The sequence below is a fragment of the Pelodiscus sinensis genome, chromosome 5, assembly GCF_052426305.1.
Source record: "Pelodiscus sinensis isolate ZL-2025 chromosome 5, ASM5242630v1, whole genome shotgun sequence".
Classification (NCBI taxonomy): Eukaryota; Metazoa; Chordata; order Testudines; family Trionychidae; genus Pelodiscus; species Pelodiscus sinensis.
In genome coordinates, this window is record NC_143056.1 from 22,421,603 (window position 1) to 22,444,482 (window position 22,880).

The 22,880-nt window shown below is 45.8% G+C and overlaps 1 protein-coding gene across 4 annotated transcripts in view; it reads right to left on the reverse strand.

The window, feature by feature from the left end:
- PPP2R5C (protein phosphatase 2 regulatory subunit B'gamma) overlaps window positions 1–22,880 on the reverse strand; it is a 178,403-nt gene that overhangs the window by 19,600 nt on the left and 135,923 nt on the right. For all 4 annotated transcript variants that reach the window (XM_075926558.2, XM_014571983.4, XM_006119994.5 and 1 more), the window contains one exon: window positions 4,541–4,711. In XM_075926558.2, coding sequence (XP_075782673.1) covers window positions 4,541–4,711 — 171 coding nt within the window. The remainder of the gene's footprint in view (window positions 1–4,540; window positions 4,712–22,880) is intronic.

Below are 22,880 nucleotides of genomic sequence, written 5' to 3' on the forward strand. Positions count from 1 at the left end.
TTTCTCAATACCAGAGATGGAGAAATTGTGCCAAGAAACATGTGGTGCCAGAGGGGTGCTCTGCACTGAAGCTGAGGTGCTCAGAGCCACATCCAATTGGCTAAGCTCTCATGCTAGTCCAAGTGCTGCTTCTATTAGGATAGTCCTTGGTTCTTTGTATGAGGCTTGAAATCCTGACAGATTTGGCAACATTCTTATACAAGAACATCTCCCAGACACTCCAGACAACTTGAGTGTGAGTTGCTCACCAGAATAAGCTTGCTGCAGGAGGCAAAAGGTTTGAAGCCCAGATACGGGGGTAAGCCCAACCCTACAAGTGAAGGAAGCCCTTGTTAACTAAAGGGGGAGGGTTGTCTAATTATATACATGAATACGATCTCTCTGTTAAAAGTAAGGCTAAATATAACTAAATTGGAGTATAATCACTGAACAAATGCCTTGCTGAAGCAAGAGGAGCTGTTCTAGCAACATGGGCAGAAAAGGAACAGAGTATGCACAGCTAGCCATGTCCCTTATACTGTGAGCATATGGTACCAGAGGGTGCTACAGCTGGACCAGATACCAAAGAGGGAAAATTCACTGGTGACAGTACACGTGCTTCTAAATGGACATAAGCAAGCACTCAAAGAACTGGCTAGCTAAATTTAATCTCCAGAAAAAGTGTTATGATTTTGTTTTACTGGTAACCATTTCTCTTCAATATTCTCATTCTCTATCACTTGAATCTCTGTTCTTTGATCATAAACTTATACCAAGAGACTCCATGGAGCCATAGTGTTGGCTCTATCCATATCCAGATTCAGTCTTGTGTTGTTCTATTGCATCTATCCATTGTCGTCTATTATCAGGATCCTGAGTTTGTGGGTACCAAATATGACAATTTACACTATCATCAAAATCACTGGGCGTAATAACAGCCTTGCTCGGACAAACTGAGCCCCTGTAGTCATACTCTATTTCATCTTCAGATGTGTAGTAACTTAAGAGTGTTGTTTTTCAAAACTACTCATTGGTTTTACTCATTCATGAATTTGGTTGGTCTACTTGCTGAGGACCCTGCCAGAGCTCAACAGGGAGCCTGGACTCAGTCTCAGGATCCTTCTTGGAGCTGAAGGAATTCCAGCTCTGGCTGTCTGCAATGGAGACGTCACCCACAGCCACCATCAAGAAGGGGAATAGCAAGTGACTCCCGCCCATTGCAGCATCCTCTTACCTTGAGGATTGGAGTGATGGCTTGGAGGGGCACTACCTGAGTGACACACCTTGACTCTTGGGATAGCATCTGCTGTGTCTGTCCTCTCTTCAGCTCAGACTCGACTTCTCGCCTGTGACTGGTGGATCATGGGCTGAGCACTCCAGAGGGACACCTGGGAGCTAACCCCGCTGTAGCTCTATCTTTTAAATGTATTAAGAGCCACCAGGATCTTAATATATTTAAAAGGCAGAGGAGTAGCTGGGGACCGGGTGTAAGACAAGAATCAGCTGATTCCCGGCTTGCGCCCGGTCCCCCCCATCCTGCTGTGCATCTGCTTTTAAAAAGTATTAACAGCTACCAGGTGGCTCTTAATACATTTAAGGGGCTTGTGCCAGGTCCCCGCTACGCCTATGCCTCTTTTGCCCCCCTTGGAGACAGTAAGGGGGGAACCAGCTTTTAAGAGGCAGCAATGGGGAGGGGGGGAAGGAAGCTACTAGTTGGGTCACTACTCGACTACCTGATAAGCATATGCTTGTTGCTTACATCTCTACTCCAGACCCGCAGAGCATGCTCTGACTTCAAAAGTGTATTAAAATGACCTAGGAAGCCCAGGCAAAGATTAGTGAACAGGCTGCAGGAGAGTGGAATACTCCAGACAACAAGAGAGAAGAGTGACTTTGAGAGGGGACTACTCAGTGGGCATGTTCCATAGGAAGTGCATTCTTCAACCACTACACACTTTCAGAACTTACAGGTCTAGTAGGGCTCTGCTCCTTTGGACTCTATTATTGTTGCGACTGGCTGCCTACACCAGAGGTGGGCAAAATCAGGCCCAGGATCTGGATCAAGAAGCTTTTCTCTCTGGTTCACCCAGTTGATTAGCAGAGCATGCAAACTTACAGCCACAGTGTGTGTTCAGCTGCCCCTCCTCCACCTTGCTCCAGCCTGCAGTCGAGATGCACCTAGGATTCTCCTGCTAGCCTTACAGAGCAGGGGATGGAGGTGGAAGGGAAAGGGGAGTGCTAAAGTCTGGGTCTGGTCCTGCCCCTGTACCCCATCTCTGCAAAGCAGAGGTCATGGAGAAGGAGATACACAATGCAGCTGCTCCAATCTGAAGCATGAATGACGACTCAAAGGCGTTCCTGTCTTGAGAGGCAGTGCACTGTTTCTAAAATTCCAGTGCTCGTTCTCATTCTCTCACCCCCCATACTTCAACTCTGCAGACTGAGGGAAGGGAGAGACAGAGACGGTCAGGTTTCCCGGTCTTAAAGAGACAGAGCATGGCTTCTCTCAAACTTACCCAACAGCAGCCAGCTCTCACACATTGTGTCACTGTCTCACACACCCATCTGTGAAACACTGCCTCTGTACCACACAGCTTCACAAAGTCTGTCTCTCACATACAGTCTCTCTCTCACATTCACACACACTCTCTCTGTAGCTGCAGCCCCACCCTTTCCACCTAAGGCCCCACCCATTTTTCAGGGGGAGGGAATGGAGCCAGCCTGTGACCACGTACCAAAATTCATGAAATGACCCCCCTGTGAAAATTATTGCCTGCTCCTGACTAAGACTATAGGGCTATGTCCCAAATGAAGGGATCTATAAGTAGGTACAGTAAACTTCTGATAATCCGGCATCTTTGGGACCCAGGGGGTGCCAGATTATCAGATATGCCGGACTATCGGAAGGGGGGGCTATGAGGGGTCTGGGGTGGGGGGAGATGCCACCCCAGACCCCTCATAGCCCCCCCTTCCGATAGTCTAGCTCTGCCCCAGGCGTCCCTGATTCAGCCGCTGCTGAAACTGACCAGCAGCGGTTGAATCGGAGACGCCTGGGACAGAGCAGCTGGAGTGCTGCCGGGCTGGTTCGGTAGCGCCGACCCTTGGCGCGGCGAGACCAACCCGGCAGCACCCCAGCCGATCTTGGGGACGCCTGGGGCAGAGCAGCTGGGGTGCTGTTGGGTTGGTCCCGCAGCGCCGCTCCTCGGCGCTACGGGACCAACCCGCAGCACCCCAACTGCTCTGCCCCAGGTGTCCCCAAGTCAGACGCTGCTGATACTGATCAGCGGCTGACTCCAGGAAGCCCGAGGCAGAGCTGCTCTGCCACGGGCTTCCTGGAGTCAGCCGCTGGTCAGTTTCAACAGCGGCTGAATCTGGACGCCTGGGACAAAGCAGCTGGGGCGCTGCCGGGTTGGTCCCCGCAGCGGCGCCACACCTCGGCACTGCGGGGACCAACCTGGCAGCACCCCAGCTGCTCTACCCCAGGTGTCCCCAAGTCAGCTGCTGCTGAAACTGATCCTGGAATCAGCCACTGAAGCCTGGGGCAGAGCAGCTCAGACTTTCTGGAGTCAGCCGCTTGTCAGTTTTAGCAGCGGCTGAATAGGGAAAGCTGGGGGCAGAGCAGCTCCAATGGTCCGGCCGCCCGGAGCACTTCCGGGTTCCTGATGGTGCCGGACCATTAGGAGTGCCGGACCGTCAGATGCCGGACCATCGGAGTTTTACTGTAGTAGCTCAAGGAAGCAACTTCTATTCACTCTGGGGGGAGGACTTTGCTGGTGTCATTTCCCACATAGCCTAGGGAAGGGGAGCGCAATAATTTTTGCAGGGGAGCCACTTACTGGCCAGTTCTACACTTAAGAAGGGTGTGGGGCTAGGGACTAGCTCCTCCCTTCCCCAGAATTGTCTGTGGCCAGAGGCTTTGAATTAAAAACCTAGCAAAGGACTCCGAGGTCAGTCACTACCCAGCCTGGCAGCCACCTGGGACTGCTGCAGCTACTTAAAAGGCTCACAGCTCCGACCCCTGCTGGTGTAGCTTCGTGACTGGGAGCCATGTGTCATTCAAATAGATCCTGCTGCCTGGAAATGTGCTATAAATAGAAAGTGAACACATGCAGTCTGCGGGCTGAATCAAAGGGTTAGGTGGGCTGGATCTGGCCCCTGGGCTGCATCTTGCCCAGCTCCGGCCTACGGAAACTGGTGGAGAAGCAAGGTGCAGGTCCCTCTGCTGCATCTCCTCCGAAGGCCTAGATCAAGATATGGGTGGAAAGCCGAAGATCCACAGCTTATGGTCATGAACAGGTACCTCTACTGCTCTGAAAGAGTGGCAAATGGCAGAAAGTTGGGTGCAATAACCACTAAGTCACTTGGCCCTCTGAACTTCCTATCATGGGCTCACTAAAGCTAGGCACCCAACTATGTACTATTTTTTCCAGCATTTTTAACAGAATAAAATCAGCTATTTTAAAGAAGTTTTGTGCATATATATCTAAAATAGTCAATTTTCTAACAATGTACAAATCCTAAACTGAAGATCTGGTTTTATGGATTTCCTAGAAGTACAGACCTGGAAGTGTGGACTGGACACACATTTGGCTAGCTGTCTGAAAAGAGGCTCCATAACCTTTACAAATTCAGATGGTTCAATGACATCTAAAATTTCCTCAAGTTCATTTAAGAACATGACTTCTTTTGGACTGTGAGTCTTTGGCCAATATTTGAGCAGTGCCATCACCACCTGTAAAAAGAAAGTTTGCAGGTTAAAATTAATACAGTTTTCATAGCAGTATTTTTAAATATTTATCTTCCATTTTTGCAGTAAAGTGGATTTCTTACAAGAACTGTCATCATAAACTAGTACTTCTGTTACTGTATTACCAAAGTATAAGAAGTCTGGTTACTTACCTTGTACAGTAACTGGAGTTCTTTGAGATGTTCGATCCCTATGTATATTCCATTCAAGATGTGCATGTGCACCATGCACCTGAGACCATGAGAGGGTTTTTTTGCTAGCAGTATCTACTTGTCCATGACTGCACCCTTGTCCTCCACTTGCTCCAAACCAAGGATGTAAGGGGTGATGTAAACTGCCTCTAATTCTTTCACTCTGGATAACAATCCAAAACAGAGGGGAGAGAGAGCAGGGATGGCACATCTTGGATAACTCCAGTTACTGTACAATCACATTCTTCTTTGAGTGATGGTCCTTCTATGTACTCCACTCAAGGTGACTCGTAAGGATTGTGTGAGGAACCCTGCTGTATTACAGAACAGAACTGCTCTGCTACAAGGATGCATATGTTGTAGAAGTGTGTACCAGGGTGTAATGTCTCACAAAGATATGCACTGAGCTCCACATTGCCACACTACAGAACAAAAGGGGAACACTTTGAAGTTGAGTGGAACTCAAGAGCAGAGAGAGACACTGGGTTCCCTTCTGGGTTCCCAGAAAGACTAGAGGAAGACCCTGAACACAAGTGGAGAGAAAGCCCATCAGGCCTGGACCAGGCCTACAGACTTTGTGTGAGATGCTGGGACTTCTTGGTGAAAACTCCGGACTGTGAGAGACTGAAGGTGACTTAGCCTCACAGCTGAGTCACATGGCAAAAAAGCTTACTTGCATGTAAATGGAGGTTCTTTGAGATGGATGGTCCCTATCTGTATACCATTGTGGGTTATGCATGTGTACCATTTACCCAGAGATAGAGAATGTATATGTTGTCTGATCTATACAAATGCCCTGGCTTGCTTCATGCCTCTGACCAAGGAGATAAAGGGCAGACCAACCACCTCTTCAATTCAAACCAGCCAAGATTTAAAGCTGAAGGGAAGGAAGGCAGGTACAGGCAGTCCCCGAGTTACGCGGATCCGACTTAAGAACGGGGCTTTTCTCGCCCCGGAACTCGCGGGCGGCGGGACCACCCAGACGCGCAGTGGTCTCGCCACCGCGTCCTCTGGGGCGAGAAAAGCTGCTCCGGGTGTCCCTGGTCTGCTGGGGGGGTCCCCAGCAGACCAAAGACACCCCGAGCAAAGCTACAGAGGCGGCGGGGTCCCGCGCCTCCAAGGCTTTGCTCGGGGTGTCCCTGGTCTGCTGGGGATCCCTCCCAGCAGACCAGGGACACCCGGAGCAAAGCCGCGGAGGCGGCGGGGTCCCGCGCCTCTGCGGCTTTGCTCCGGAGCAAAGCCTTGGAGGCGCGTGACCCCGCCGCCTCTGCGGCTTTGCTCCGGGTGTCCCTGGTCTGCTGGGGACCCCCCTAGCAGACCAGGCTTTTGTTGTGGACGCCTGGGGTAGAGCAGCTGGGGTGCTGCCGGGTTGGTCCTGGGGGGACCTACCCGGCAGCGCCCCAGCTGTTCTGTCCCAGGCTCCAGATTTAGCCACTGCTGAAACTGATCAGTGGCTGATTCCAGGAAGCTGGGGGCAGAGCAACTGTGCCTCGGGCTTCCTGTAGTCAGCCCCTGGTCAGTTTCAGCAGCAGCGGCTGAATCTGGAGCCAGTTCCGAGTTACGTAAAAATTCAACTTAAGAACAAACCTATAGTCCCTATCTTGTACGTAACCCGGGGACTGCCTGTAGTGGAAAACACACTGGGAGCAAACACGAAGAACCTCCAGCTAGAGGAAAGTTTACTTCTTGTTCAACTAATGGTACCTGCTGAATCCCACTTTGGGTGACTAACAAGTAGTATCTAAGTATGAGGAGGGCCTGAGGATGAAGAAGTAGGGTTGAACAGAGAAACACTGTCCCACAGAAGGCATCAGCTGCTGAGTCATGTACTAGAGTGTAATGCCTTGCAAACATGTGTCTGGAGCGCCATCTGGCCAATAGAAAGGGTATTCTTAAAGATGGGAGTAAGAAAACCAGATTTTTTTTGATATCTATACTAACTCCCAGTGAGGAAAGGAGGCGGACCATCATAGACATGGACATATAGGCTGAGATTTGGTAATGAGGAGCCAATTATCAAGGTATGGGAAATTGAGGAGGCCATGACATCTCACATGAGTTGCTACCAGTGAAAACATCTTGGTAAAAACTAGAGTGGTGGTAGATATTCTGAAGGATAACACTTTGTACTGGAAATGGTCAGAGCATCCCTAGATCTAAGAAATTGTCTCAGAGAAGGATAAATATCAATGTGACAGAAAGCTTCCTTCACAGATAGCTGCAGACCACACTCCCCGCCCCCCCCCCCCCGAGAAGGAATTATTATTACCAACATTATTGTGAAGTGTAAGTTTGTGAATGAAGTGGCTGAGATGGCAGAGGTCAGGGATTGGTTTTCATCCAGCCTTCTTCTTAGATATGAGAAAGTAGTTTGAGTAAAAACCTATAACCTGATACTGTGGTGGAACATGTTCTATTGCTCATTGCTGTAAGGAATTCACATCTTGAGCAAGAACACTGTCATGAATATGGTCCCCAAAGGGAGCTGGACTGGGCAGTTTTGGAAGAGGCAGCGTTGCAAACTTGATCATATAGCCATTGTGGAAGATGTTCAGCACCCATATGTCCATCACTATCACACTCAAGGTGTTTAAAAAGAGTTCTAGGTGATCTCCAAATGGAGTACTGAGTTTGGGAGGTGGTGTGCTCAGTGAGTCATGACTCTCAAGCACCAAAGGATAAATGGGCACAAATCAGATATCAGGAAAGATAACATACAAATGCACATAAACCTGTAGAACACTTTAGCTTCCCTGGACATTCAGAGATGGATTTAAAAGTAGCCACACTTCTACAAAATAACTTTAAAACCTTATTACAAAGGGAGACAGCTGAACTGGAGTTAATTTGGGAATTCAATACAATCAGTTTAGGACTGAAAGAGGATCTTAACTGGTTAATGCACTACAAAGGCAATTTCCCCTCTTTTGATATTTACATCTCCACATCACATGCTGCAAATGAGACACATCCACCCTGACTTGATTAGCTTGATTAACATGAAGTGGGTTACCTATGAACACTTATGTCCTAATAAATCTGTTAGTCTTTAAGGTACCACACGACCCTGTGTTGTTTGTGAAGATACAGACTAACATGGCTATCCCCTTGGAAACTGGTTGGAGAAGTGAGATTCATTGAGGGGGAGGTCCTCAATGGTACTCTGGACCTTCCTGGAGAATTTTGAGGCACTGGGACTCCCTTTACATAACAGCGATACACATGGCTCTGAGGAACTATCGGCCACATCAACTATTGGTTGTTAACTTTCCTTCCTCTGTTGGAGCTTGGAAATTACAATAACCATGTTGTGGGGGGCTGTGGGCAATTTCTCAAATTTAGCATAGTTTGGGAAATCATATTTAAGCCAACTATCAAGCAGTAGTGGCTAACTGAAGACTGGAGATGAGAAAACTTTCCTCCCAAATAGATCTAACCATTTATCATCCTTGACTATAGGAGCAGATCTAGGGGTGTTGTTGCCTGGACATTTCCAAAGTGGCCTGAACCACCAATGAGTTAGGAGCTAGGTGAAAGAATAAGAATTCTTAACCCTTAGCCAGGACATCTCTCTACCCCTTTTTCGATAGGAGTGCTGGTGGCAGAGGTGTGCCATATGGTTCTAGCCAGCTTCAGTGAGGCCTCATTTGCGGGGAGGACTATTCTTGTAGAATTTTAACAGAAAAGTTCTCTGGAAACTCTGGGAGAAGGGCTGAGAACAGCCTGAAGTTACTGGTGGGAGGGGGAAGAGGAGGAGATGCCAAAGTCACCATTTCATCTGGCAATGAAGATGATAGTCTGGCCAGTTCCAGTGGAACTGTTGGAACCAAGGTGTAGTGCTTCTGTTCTTTAACTGGATGGGGGATAATTTTGATGGTTCCTTGGAGAGAAAGCAGGTATTGACTCTTTGGTGGATTGGATAGATTCTGAAGGATGGATGGGTTGTCAGGTGGTTGGGGGGTTTGCAAGGCATTGAGTACCAGTTACCCCAAGCTGAGTGAGGCAATGATTGGTCTCACGGCAATGCAGATCTCCTGGAAAATGGGTAAGATTACTATGGGAGTAGCAATTCCACTGATGATTCTGAATCTCGGTGGGAAAAGTCTGACTTGGGTTCCAGTTGTGATACCACTAGTGCCACTGGAGAGGTGTAAGAAGTGTACAGAGAGGAGGCGGCAGAGTAAAAGGTTCCATCCTGCAGCTAAGTCTCTTGTGGGAAATATAAGCTCCCTGGAAACAGAGGTTCCCAATAGAGAAGGGGATTCTGGACTAGAAGGTGGCATAGTAGTTGGCAAGTCATTCTGCCACACTGCCTGAAGTATGGGGAGGAGGGCAGAGCGAGGGGGTACTGACTGTTTGGGTTCAGACTATGGATTCATTGAACAATCAATCAGGAATCTTCTACAACTGCACTCTGGTGGATTAATAAGCTTGGTAAGAAGACTGACAAATATTACCTTCGGAGGGGATATGAGGGTTCCTGGGACAATACAAGTGAGTATCATGCTCATTTCTTACCAAGAAGGCCCAGGAGTAAGTAGGCCACACAGAACTTGAATTCTGGGGCATACTAGGCATCCCATATAATGGTGAGGGGGCACTTCAAGCGCCTGGGCCCTTTAACTCTTGATTATTAAACTTATCTGAGAACAAGTACAAAAATCTAACTAAAGCTGTGGATGCTGAAGAGTTCCATCTCAGATCATGCGTGGCAGAAAGGTACTGGACTACAGGCTGAACTTCTCTAGTCCAGCACCCTCAGGACCTGACTGGTGCCAACCCAGAGAAATTGCTGAACCACGGGAGGTCAATATTGTCTAGCAGTATTACTAACACTTCCACTGCTTAGTGGAGTCTTAGAAGACATTTAGGAGTAAATAAATGCTAAACAACAGCACAGAACACTGAGAGCCAGGACTGGTGGCTGTAAACAAGCCTTATTATGACAGTGGGAAGCATAACCATATATCCCATGCCAGCTTACTAAAATCATGCTGGGCCATCGATGTTGCAGGAGTTGAAAGGTTCAGCTTGTAGTGGTCATTCCACACATCCTCAAATAAACTCAGTTTAGAGCACAAGGGTGCAGGTATGGACCAACAGACACTGCTAGTAAAAAAATCTCTGGAACACAGACCATATGTACACATTGAGCGGCCTAGATATAGAGATACATCATTTGAAAGAAAAACCAAAGGATTCTTGTCCTCAATCAGTGATCAAGCATGTTGCTTTGGCATGGAAATTACTATTCCCAGACTAACACTTGTTATTGAACTGAGAATGTTAAAAAGTGCTAGTCCAAATATGAACAGTTACAGACATTTAAAATAAATGTATGAAAGTCATTATTTAAGAGTAATGCAAGGAATTCCGATGCCAAATAATGTCATTAACTTATATATAGGCTTGAAATTTCTGTCTGTGCAACATTAACACAACTCAGGTCCTAAGGGACACCAAGAAGGTTCCCAGTAAGATGTGCGCCTGTAAAGCAGTTTTCTGAGCTTTGCATAAATCCTACATAGGCAGACAGCACAACTGATTAGCGGGCGTGGGATGGGGGGAAAGGGTGGAAGAGATGCTCACTGAGCAAGCAGCTAAATGGAGCTAGCTCCTTGCTTGAACTGAGGAGCTCCCAGACCCAGTAGAAAGGGAGATGGAGACAATTAGTAGCTGGGGGGATGGGGAATGAGTGAGTAAGTAACTGGCTGATAAGAAGTAAGAGGGAAGGGGAATTTAGAGTGTCCCTCTGTAGGAGAAACAAAAAACAGGACTATGCAGCACTTTAAAGACTAACAAGATGGTTTATTAGGTGATGAGCTTTTGTGGGCCAGACCCACTTCCTCAGATCAAATTGTGGAAGAAAATTGGCATGACCATATATCCCAAAGGGATACAATAAAAAAAAGTGAACACATATGAAAAGGGCAAATCAAATTTCAGAACAGAGGAGGGATGGGGGGGGGGAGAGGGTAAATGTCTGTGAGCTAATGATATTAGAGGCGATAATTGGAGAAGCTATCTTTGTAATGGGTAAGATAATTAGCATCTTTGTTGAGACCTTGGCGTAAAGTGTCAAATATAAGCATGAATGACAGTTCAGAGGATTCTCTTTCAAGTCTGGTGTTAAAATGTCCTCTGTAGGAGAGACAGAAACTCAGTGCTCTCAAGCCTTCTGGAAAGGGGGAGACAAGGGACAGGCTGCATGGAATAGGTGGGGGAAAGAGGGTGGATGGGTGCTGGCATCTGTTCAGTGAGATAGAGGCAAGGGGCAGTTTGTTTGGAGTGTCTGACTAACTGCAGTCCTTGCTGTCTGACTGGGTTGAGGGGGGGGAGCAGGCTGCAAGGGAAGTGTGTGTGCCAGGAAATTACATTTTAAACAAAGTTTACAGAGGCATTAATGGCTTAAGAAAAGAAAGAAAAAGATTCTTTTAACAGAATATTTTTGGAGTATTGCAGATATCTAAAACTCTGAACTTAATGCTTTTTGAAAAATCTGTGTTACTAATAAATACATGTATTGCATTAGGACCAGATCTTTGCTATTTGGTAGAGCTGTGGCTCTTACGAGCCAGAAGTAGCAAATACTAGCTTGAGCTGTTAGAAAGGTTGATACATGCACTCAAAGGGTAGTGTTATTCTTTTATTTCAAATTAAATATCATTAAGAATTGCTCCCTGTTAAATATTCCTTGTTTTAATATATTTTCTTCTACATATATGGACTGCTTAAAATTATCTGTGTCTGTGTTTTGTTTGTATTGGTGGTGCACATCCACACACACAACCTCAATACTGGAGGTGCACATAAGAGATTTCAATCCGCTGAAGGATAGGAAAATGTTAGAAGGAACACTGGACACCAAGAATTTTTTCTTATGTCGCTTTTTTACTTAAGATCTGATCCTGAAAACCCTAACACATGCAATTCCAGGTTTGCAAGATCAGGCTTCTAAATTGTAAAAGGTTATTTTTGGATAAAAGACATAAGAAATTCACAGATGACTGCTGTGAATATATATGTGACTTTTCAATGCCAAAACTGATAGTGATGATAATAATACAGTTATATCTCATATCTTCGTTTCGCTATACTTTCCAAAGGTTTAGGCAGGCTAAGAACATAAGAATGATCATACTGAGTCAGACCAAACATCCGCCTAGCCCAGTATCTTGTTCTTCGACAGTGGCCAATGCCAGGTGCCCCAAAGGGAATGAACAGAACAAGTAATCATCAACTGATCCCTCTCCTATCATCCATTCCCAGTTTCTCACAAATAGTCAGTAGGGACACGATACCCTACCTAGTAGCCATTGATGGACCTATCCTCCATGAATTTATCTAGCTCTTTTCTGAACCCCGCTAAAGTCCTAGTCTTCAAACATTCTCTGGCAAGGAGTTCCACAGATTGACTGTGTATTGCATGAAGAAATACTTCCTTTTGTTTGTTATAAACCTGCTACCTATTAATTTAATTTGGTGACCCCTAGTTCTTATGTTATGGGAATAAGTAAATAACTTTTCCTTATTTACATTTTCCATGCTAGTCATGATTTTACAGACCTCTGGAATATGCCCCCTTTGTTTCCTCTTTTCTAAGATGAGAAGTCCCAGTCTTTTAATCTTGCCTTATATCACAGCTGTTCTAAACTCCTAACCCTTTTAATTGCCCTTTACTGATTTTTTCCCAATGCTAGGATATCTTTTTTGAGGAGGTGACCATATCTGTATACATTATTCAAGATGTGGGTATACCATGGATTTATATAGAGGCAATAAGATATTCTCTGTCTTATTTTCTATGCCTTTTAAAATTATTCCTAACATTGAGTGGATGTTTTCAGAGAAATATCCACAGTGATTCCAAGATCTCTCTTTTGAGTGGTAATTGCTAATTTAGTCACCATCATTTTGTATGTATAAAGACCTTAAAATTTGGAAAATATTTTTCCTGGGGGAGTTATACGCATAAATAGTGAATTGTTAATACTTGTATAACACCACATCAATTGTATCAGTTCTTATAACAGTTACAAGTACCCTTAAAACTTAAATAAAGTTTCAAAGAATACAAAGGATGGCTTTTTGCATGCTGTTGCTTCACATAGAAATGGCATGACGTAGGACAGTTTGCTGAGGCCATTTTGACTATTAAATGCCTTCTAGTGGTTTTGATTACAAAATGAGATGAATGCTTTTATTATGAATGTCAATTTTTTTCAGATGTTTTTCTCCAGTCATCAATAAAGACACAGTTCAGATTTGTGTGTTATATAGTTATGCAAACAGAATTTTTAAGTCTGTGGCAGTGTCAATGAATAATGTATTAAGTTTGGTGTCAAATTATTTTCTTCACACTAGCTAAGAATTTCAACTAATGTGTAATTTCTACATGACTGGAATAATTCTTCAACCTCAAATGTAAGAATCAATTTGGGAATGCCACTACTGTCATCACTGCAAAGCTAATTCTAGAACAGACCTTATTAAGAGCTATGCCTAACTGATGGACTGGGGAGAACTAAGACTAATTACGCCATCATATAGATAATTCAAAAGGCATAGAAAAGAGGTGGGAAAAGAAAGAGGAAAAGAAATTGCTCTCACCTGCTTGCGTCAGGTGCACAGGACTCTACTAAGACTGCAGTGTTGAGGCTATTTAGTGCATAAAGGTGGTGGAAATAATATTGTAAATAAACTGCACCAGGTGTGTTACCAGCAAAAAGGTCTGAAAACTGTTTGTGGAACTCCAACAGTGGCAAGAGTGAGTGGGTTTTAACACAGGATAGCTCCCTAGAAACTACTTCTTCATCACCCCCAATCTGGGAGTGGGGTAGTGTCACTGTTTTGGTGCCTCTGTGCCAATTCATTATTTCCAGCTGTTGATCAATGAATCTGCACTGAAGGACTGAAACATTGACAGGGATCTTGCAGCAACACAGCTTCCTGTCATTTTCAGTCTGTGCAATGCATATCTACTAGTGATGTTAGCATGTACCTGTTTACACGATTAACCAACAAACATAAGCTCATTGGTTAATCCTAATGGTTACATGCACCTCCCCACCCCCGCCTCAGCAAGGAAGGGAGGTTGAGCCAGTGCCTTTGGGGAGCTGGCTCCCCCTCCTCTGCTGTCCCCCTCTCTGCATGGGTGCCAACTCCTGTGGAGCCACTTGCTCCTCCTGACCCCCACAGAGGCAGGCAGGAGTTGATGCTCAGGAGGAAAGGGGAGCATGCCTGTCCTTCCTCCCTCCCCCGCATGTAAATGTGTAACCACTAAAAAATGCATTTATACAAATATACATTTAACCTCTCTTGTATCTACAAATGTCAATGACAAACACACCTGTATGTCATTTAAAAACTTGCTTTCTTTCCCCTTCCCCTTTATTCCATTCTGCAGATTTTGATTTTTTTATCCCCTAGAAAAAAACAGCAAATACTCCCAAGGGGTGGGGCCATGTGGTGGGGTGGGTGCTGGTACCAGGGGTTGGGGCCGCAGGCAGGTTGCTGCTGCTGGAGTTTGTGGCCACATGGTGGGCAGGCTGGTTGCTACCGCTGGAGTTTATAGCCAGGTGGCAAGTGGGTGGACTCCTGCTTCCAGAGGCTGTGGCAAGCAGCTGCGTGGCTGGGTGAAGTGCTAGCTGCTACACCTATTCTGTACTGGGGAGGGTAACCCTGACTCCCCAGTGCTCCTGATGGGCCCAGGGCTTGTGCTGGTGAGAGTCAGGAGAAACATTGCTTCTACCACCACTGTTGGAGATGCACTACCTTCTCTTCCACATCTTTGCTCAGCCCGAGAACACAGCATGAGAAAGTTCAGAGGCAGCAAACCTTTATGGATGATTAATGCCCTATCATCATTTGTTACCACTGTGAAACCTCCATTGTAACACGACTAGAGAGAGGTATGTTTCAAAATATAAAACCTCTAGCATTGTAACAAGATATATAAATAAGAACATCTTAGTTCTCATTTCAACAATATTTAAAGGACAAGTATCTGAACCTATTTATAAATACAGTTAACATTTTTTCTGGCAGATAATGTGCAGTCACAGGTGTCACAGACTTGGTGAGTAGAGGACAAAATGTATAATGATATATACTTCATTTTAAATGTATATAGCATAAATTAAAAATAGACTGTTTGTTCTACATTTTCTTAGGGGTAGCTTGTGGATTGCACTTAAATTAAAAAAGCGATCTAGTGCTGAAAACGTTTGGACACTACTGCACTATAGTATATATTATTTTGCACTGCATTTAGATTTATCAATATACATTTTAACTTCATTTCTTCAAAAGATTATTTTTACCCTGTGTTTCTCCCTCTTTCTTTCTGCATCATGGTTCCCTCCAATTTCAACTCTCCTTCCCATTTTGTGTGTAGTTGTCTGATTGTGGTGGATTCCTCTGCAGTTCCTGCCACAATCAGATAATGGTAGCAAACACCATATGGAAGTGTTCTGTGTAAGGATAAAAATGCTCAATACTTCTCTCCTGGGAAATATCTCAAATTAAAACCTCCTTTTTCTGAATGTTAAGAAAACTATTAGGCTTTGTTTACACTGCAGGGTTTTTGTGCAAGAAGCTTTCTGCGGAAGAGATCTTCCACAAAATCTTCTTGAGCAAAAGCAATGTACTTTTGCATAAGAGAGCACCCACACTGCATAGACACTCTTACGCAAGAAAGCTCTTATTGCCATTAACAGGATGGCCATCAGAGTACCTGTGCTTTTTTCTGATGGGCTCTTTTTACGCAAGAAACTTCCGCGGAGAATCCACACATGCCTTTTTGCGCAAGAGCTGTAGTGCAAAAAGGAGTTATTCCTCGTGGGGAGAATAACAACTCTACCCAAAAAAGCCCTTTGTTATGCCGTTTTACTGTAAATTTTCTTGTGCAAAAATGTGATTGAGGTGTGGACGTTCCGCTAGTTTTTGCACAAAAACCTTGAAGTGTAGACGTAGCCTTAATGTGCACTGAATATGCATTGCCAAAAATCCATAGGGCTCTAGGGAACCCCCTTCCCTCCCCCCCAACTCCTAAAAAGTAAGAACTAGGACCACCAAATTTGGCATGCAGCTTCCTCTCATCATAACTTAAAGCAAAGTAAGGGTTTGAGTTGTGCCAAGACAAAGGGATGTGCCTAGAATTTGACTGTTTCTCAGAAAGGGAAAAAGGGAGGGGTGTGGTAGGAGGGAATTACACTTTAGAATGACCACGGGGGGGAGGGGGCAGCAAGGGGCCAGAGATGGGTATCGGGATGGATATAACCCCATTGAGCCAGCAGGGGAGGAGAAAGAGACAGCCATCTGCTACATTTTTCAGAGAGTTTGTCTATATATGTCTGTCTTGTCACTCTCCCTGGGCTGTGCCAACTGCAGCTGCAGTGGCCATGGAGAGGTGCTTCTCACCTGGCCCTAAGCTACTGCAGTGAGAAAGGGCTGAGACAGTCCTCGCTCTGTAGGGCAGCCTGCATACTGAACCTCTTGTACCCAACCCCTCCCCAGAACAAACAATTTAAGTGAAGAAAAACAAAACTTATTTGAGTTAAGGATCCAAGCAACGCCAGGTAAATCTTCTAGTTTATACTGTATTTAAAGACTAAGCATTTGCCAACAAATTGTTTATTTCAAACAAAAGTTAAAAAGAGGGTAGGCTCTGCTCCAGAGAGGTCTAACAGCTAAGCCTATTCCCTAAAGATTTTTTAAGTGGTTAAACATTCACTAGGAAGACCGTGTATGCACCATGGATTGTTAGTATTATATACATTTGGAATATTTCTATTAGAGTGACTGGAGTAATATCTTCTTTCAAAAAGGGCATACATGACAGAAACAGAGGAGGTTACTCATTTGTGCAGTAACTGATACTTGAGATTAGCATCCCTGTGGGTTCTCTACAGTAGGTGTCTATGCATCCCTGCACTGTCAAGTGTCCTCGTGGGCTGCACAGGTGCACTGCCAGGAACAGATGCCTTTGGTGCCCTGACCTTACGCATGTGTGGGTGCCCTTCTTAGTTCCTTCTCTACAACAGAGACTACACCAAAACTCTGAAGTAGAGGGGAAGAGGTGGGTAGTGGAGCATCCACTCATCTCAAATAACATCAGTAACTGCACAGGTAACTAGGAAGTTTTTGGTGTATAGGAAGTTTATGAAGAATGTTGGGGATAACTGCTTGGTACAAATCCTGAAGGAACCAACCAGGGGTCATGCGCAGCTTGACCTGCTGCTCACAAACAGGGAGGAACAAGCAGGGGAAGTGAAGGTGGGTGACAACCTGGGAAGCAGTGATCATGAGATGGTAGATTTCAGGATCCTGACCAAAAGAAGAAAGGAGAGTAGCAAAATACACACCCTGGACTTCAGAAAAGCAGACTTTGACTCCCTCAAAGAACTGATGGGCAGGATTCCCTGGGATGCTTAAATGAAGGGGAAAGGAGTCCAGGAGAGCTGGCAGTATTTTAAAGAAGCCTTACTGAAGGCACAGGAAGAAACCATCCTGATGCGCAGCAAGAAAAGCAAATATATTAGGCGACAAGATTGGCTTACCGGGGACATGCTTGGTGAGCTTAAACTCAAAAAGGAAGCTTACAAGAACTGGAAACTTGAACAGATGACGAGGGAAGAGTTTAAATATATTGCTCGAGAATGTAGGAGTAATCAGGAAGGCGAAAGCGCACTTGGAATTGCAGCTAGCAAGGGATGTAAAAGGTAACAAGAACGGTTTCTATAGGCATGTTAGCAATAAGAGGGTGATCAGAGAGTGTGTGGGGCCCTTACTGGATGAGGGAAGTAACTTAGTGACAGATGATGTGGGAAAAGCTGAAGTACTCAATGCGTTCTCTGCCTGTGTCTTCACAGACAAGGTCAGCTCCCAGACAAATGCACTAGACAACACAGCAGGGGAAGAAGGGGGACAGCCCTTGGTGGGGAAAGGACAAGGAACTATGTAGAAAAGCTAGACATACACAAATCCATTGGTCCGGATTTAATGCATCCGAGGGTAGTGAGGGAGTTGGCAAATGTCATTGCAGAGCCTTTGGCCATTATCTTTGAATACTCAAGGAGATCGGGAGAGATCCCAGGTGATTGGAAAAAGGCAAATGTAGTGCCCATCTTTAAAAAGGGAAGAAGGACAATCCAGGGAACTACAGACCGGTCAGCCTTACCTTAGCCCCCGGAAAAATCATGGAGGGGATCCTCAAGGAATCCATTTTGAGGCACTTGGAAGAGGGGAAAGTGATCAGGAATAGTCAACATGGATTCAGGAAGGGCAAGTTGTGCCTGACCAATGTGATTAGCTTCCATGATGAGGTAACTGGCTTTATGGATGTGGATAAACCTTGACTTCAGCAAAGCTTTTGATACGGTCTCCCACAATATTCCTGACAGTAAGTTAAGGGAGTATGGATTGGATAAATGGACTGTAAGATGGATAGAAAGCTGGCTAGACTGTCAGGCCCAACGGGTAGTGATCAACAGCTTGATGTCAGGTTGGCGGTCGGTTTCTAGCGGAGTGCCCCAAGAATAGGTTCTAGGGCTGGTTTTGTCCAACATTTTTATTAATGACCTAGATGAGGGGATGGATTGCACCCTCAGCAAGTTTGCGGATGACACTAAGCTAGGGGGACAGGTAGATATACTGGAAGGCAGGGATAGGGTCCAGAGAGACCTAGACAGATTAGAGGATTGGGCCAAAAGAAATATGATGAGGTACAACAAGGACAAATGTAGAGTCCTGCACTTGGGACGGAAGAATCCCAAGCATTGTTACAGGCTAGGGACCGAATGGTTCTGCAGAAAAGGACTTGGGGATTACAGTGGATGAGAAGCTGGATAGGAGTCAACCATGTGCCCTTGTAGCCAATTGCTTAAGGTGTAAAAGATAATCAAGAATTGTGTGGAGGGATGTGGCAGCTGGTTTAATTAATCTATTAGAGTACTAATGGGAGAATCTTTTCCATTTCTGCATATAGGTCTTTCGAGTGGTCTGAGCTCTTCTATGGAGTAACACTAGTTGGACAAGTTCTGAACATTCTAGCTCCTGAGCAAAGAACCATTGAGTTACCATGCCTTGAGTAGGGATGTTAAAATGTGTTTATTTTGGTAAATGTATACCCACTGAAATTTTCATCAGGTAAGTGTTTAAATGTGGGAGGAAGTAAGGGGAGGCAACTACCCTCGTGTGCTGCTGCAGTTGGGGGGCCCTGTGTGTAACGGTGAAGGTTACACTAGGACATCCCTGGCCTATGGAAACTCTGACATCCCTAGCCTTGAGATGCAGCATATGAAGGTAGGAGTGCCATGTCTGTATTCCCGGTTGTGATCGAAGACTGTGGGTTGTTGGAAGGTGGTTGTTGAAAAAACAGACATTGTGGTGAGGAAGGGTTGTCTGGGCCATGAGAGAGCTAGGAGTATGACAATAGCTCTGTCCCTCCATTAATGCACCACACTGCTGAAGAGAGATATGGGTGGGAATGCGTATAGTGGGTTGCAATCCCATTTCATCAGCAGATCATCCCAGCGACCACGTGCCCATCCCTGCTCTGGAGCAGAAGTCTAGGCACTACTTGTTGCTGTGAGTAGCAAAAAGGTCAATCCTGGGGTGACACCATAGGTCAGAGATCGAACTGAAAACATCACCACTTATCTTCTATTCGTGTGCTGTAGAAAGAGCTCTGTTGACAGCTTCTGTGATAGTACTGAGTAGGGATGCGAGAAAACTTTTTTGGTAAATGTGTAAGTGCTGAAATTTTAAGTGGTTACACATGAGGGGAAGAGGTGGTGACAGCATGGGAGCTGGTGCACGCGGACAACCAGCTTAAAAGACGGCTGTCTGCATGTATCGGCTCCTACCTTACCCCTACACTGCTGGCTCTGATACAGAGGCAGCAGCGAGGGTAGGGGATTTGAGGGTAACTGTGAAGGTTAATTGATGAGCCCGGGGTCACTGGTTAATCGTTTAAACATATACACTATCACATCTCTAGTAGAGAGAACTCCTGGAAGGTGAAAAGCAGATATTGTTATGCTGTATTTGAGGCACCAGTTCCACAGAAAGTGATGGACTCTGCGCAGCGAGTCTGGGAACGGATAACACCTTGTCTGTCTATATAAAACATGCTGGCTATGTTGTCTGTGTAGACTCTGACATACTGTGACTAGGGATGTGAGAGACTAATCATCTAATCGATTATCCGATAAGGAAATACATATCAGATAGTCAACATACTAGTTGACTAGTCACTTCCCCCCCTTGCTGCCTCTATCAAAAAGAAGAGAAAAATTGTTCTCCTTGACCTCTGAAAAATGTGAAATATTATTTCACTTTCCTGATAGTGGTATCCTGAAATAACTTTGCTGGGTAGACATACTCGAGGAGTGCTGACCAGCACCCGGTGACTAAGGGGTACATTCAGGTAGCTAGCAAAGGTATTGGCCAGGAGAACCAATCGACAAAGAGTTGAAATTTGAATTGGATATAGGTTCTCTGCCAGCTTTCTGTGTGTGGGAGAGAGAAACCAGGAGTTGAGACAAAGAGAATGATTTAAACCAAGGAAGGACTGCCATGTCTCCAAGGAATTCAGGGCATGGGAGACAACGAACAAAGAGAAAATTAGAAGTAATTTTCTTTATTTTGTGGTTTGGTTAGAACATATGTTCCAGGAAACTGTAGCTATAATGGTTCAGGACCACCTGCTGCTTGGCTATGGTAGATCATACCTTCCAGCTTCTTCACTTCTTTGAACTTAAGGGTCAGCCCTGCCGCTCCCTGTCTTTTTCTGGTTTGCTGCCTCCACCACCAGCGTATACAGTGGAGAGCAGGTAAACAGGCGCTCATACCCCTTGGATGGCACTAAGTATTTCTGCTCTACCCCAGGGGAGGAGAAACTTTTTTGGGCCAGGGACCGCTGAGCCACAGAAAAATCAGTTGGGGGCTGCACATAAGAGAAGCAAAAAAGAAAAACCAAACCTTCACTTCTATGGCCCCCAACCGAGAAGCAGAAAGACACTCCCAACATTCGCCTCACATATCAGACCTAGGTTGGCCTAGGCTAGTAAATTTTGTGTTCTCCAACACCACGGTGGGATGGTGGGAGGGCTAGAGCACCAATGTGGGCTCCTCAATGCTCAGGAGGAGCCTGAGCCTTGGGGTCCAGGGACCACATCTGGCCCCCAAGTCTTAGGTTCCCACCTGGTCTACACCTTTCACCATCAGACAGGAGGATGTGCCCCACAGTGCTCCTTCTAATTTTTTCCATCCGTGTGTGAAATAAATGTTATGCGCACCAAGATACGTACACATGTGCAGAACGAGTAGAAAAACATGCTGCTAGGTGTGGGCACTCTGTTAATCAGCTAGGCTGGATTTGAATCTCTTCTGGGTGGCTGCCCAAGAGCTCAGCTTACAGGGAACAATGGTGTGCCGCAGCATTTTAGTAGAATTTTGAATAGTTTTAAAAAGGGACAAAGCCACCCTCAAAAGGCCCACAGGGACCAGAATGTCCACTATAGGCTAAGTCTCCAAGACCTCCTTCACCTGCATATTAATGTTTTGAGCCACCCTCCCGAGCAACTCCTGATGTACAATGATGTCCATGGCAGGCAATGTCCTGGAAGTGCTCACCACTGATTCATCTGTGGACAATGGGGACGAGGCACTTGAGAACAATGAATCTTTCTGCTCCTTAGCTCATGGGGACCCTCCTGTGTCAAGACGCTTTGTGCAGTGCCAGGGGTCATAAATGATTGTGCCTGTTCCTGCCTCGGTCCCAGTGCCAAACTACCTGTCTATGTGGGGCGTCTTGGGCTAACAAGGTCACTGATGGAAGTACCTCTAAAGCCACTGACAGGGATCTAGATCCTAGCCCTTGGACTTGGTGGTAGGACCACAGTGTCCAGAATAGCTATTCAGCTGGCTATGACCACCGTGTGGCCCAGGACATCATGAACAACAGTTGCCCTCTTTTCTGCCTCTAGTAGTGCTGGGAACAATGCTGGCTTCACCTAGAGGCATACAATTCCATTTCTGAGTCTAATGAGTAGACTGGTGTCATTGACCAAGACAGTGCAAAACAGTATGGTGCTGGGGAGTGGTGTTGATTTGCCTCTCAAGGGCACGGTGCTTCTCTATAGCACTGGTGCCAGTGTGTGGGACTGTGCCACCATTGCAATCAGGCCTCTAGTGGCTTCAATGGCGTCTGCTTATGATATTCCTGTACCAGAGAGTCCTAGAAAACTGGACTTTACAGACCTCTGGTCAAGTCTTAAGTAAATAGTGCCGGCAGAGCTGGAGCAAGGTGCCCCAACATGGGACAAAAACTCCACTGGTGCTTGCTCACTCCATTACTTTAGTGTGAGAGTGCCCCCTATCCATTGTCTTCTTGTGCAGCACTGGCAAAATGGAAGCGGTGCCAGGTGCTTGCACTGCAACAGGCTTTTGGCACCAGGGAAAGGCAGTGCTGAGGGTCCCTGCAGTCTGAGTACTTCCTTGGTGTTGTGGTCTCCTCTACGGAGGCTGGTGTGCTTTGCACTAAGTGCTAGGCTCAGATGCTGACTGGGCCAGCTGCGGACAGAGCGCTAACTATAGGGAGAGATTGTGTGGGTTTCCTTTTGGCATAGACTTCAGACAAGACCCACATGGCTTGAAACACTGAGATTGAGGCATGCGCTGGTGGTTGGGGTGGGGCCTAAGACCCCCTCAACTGAAATTGATCTAATTACACTATAAAATGTAACTATTTACAGATAAACTGAACAAAAGTCAATTAGGGAAAGACTTGCTATTCGCAAGAGAGAAGCTTCTCCAATGACCATCACTGGCAGTTAGAAGGAACCAAAGACGTGTCAGGTTGGCAGGGACCTAAATGCAACACCATGAAGGTGTAAGTCTGGGGGGCTCTATAACCAACTCGATGGTACTGCTATGGCAAAAGCCTTCTGGTGCTTGTG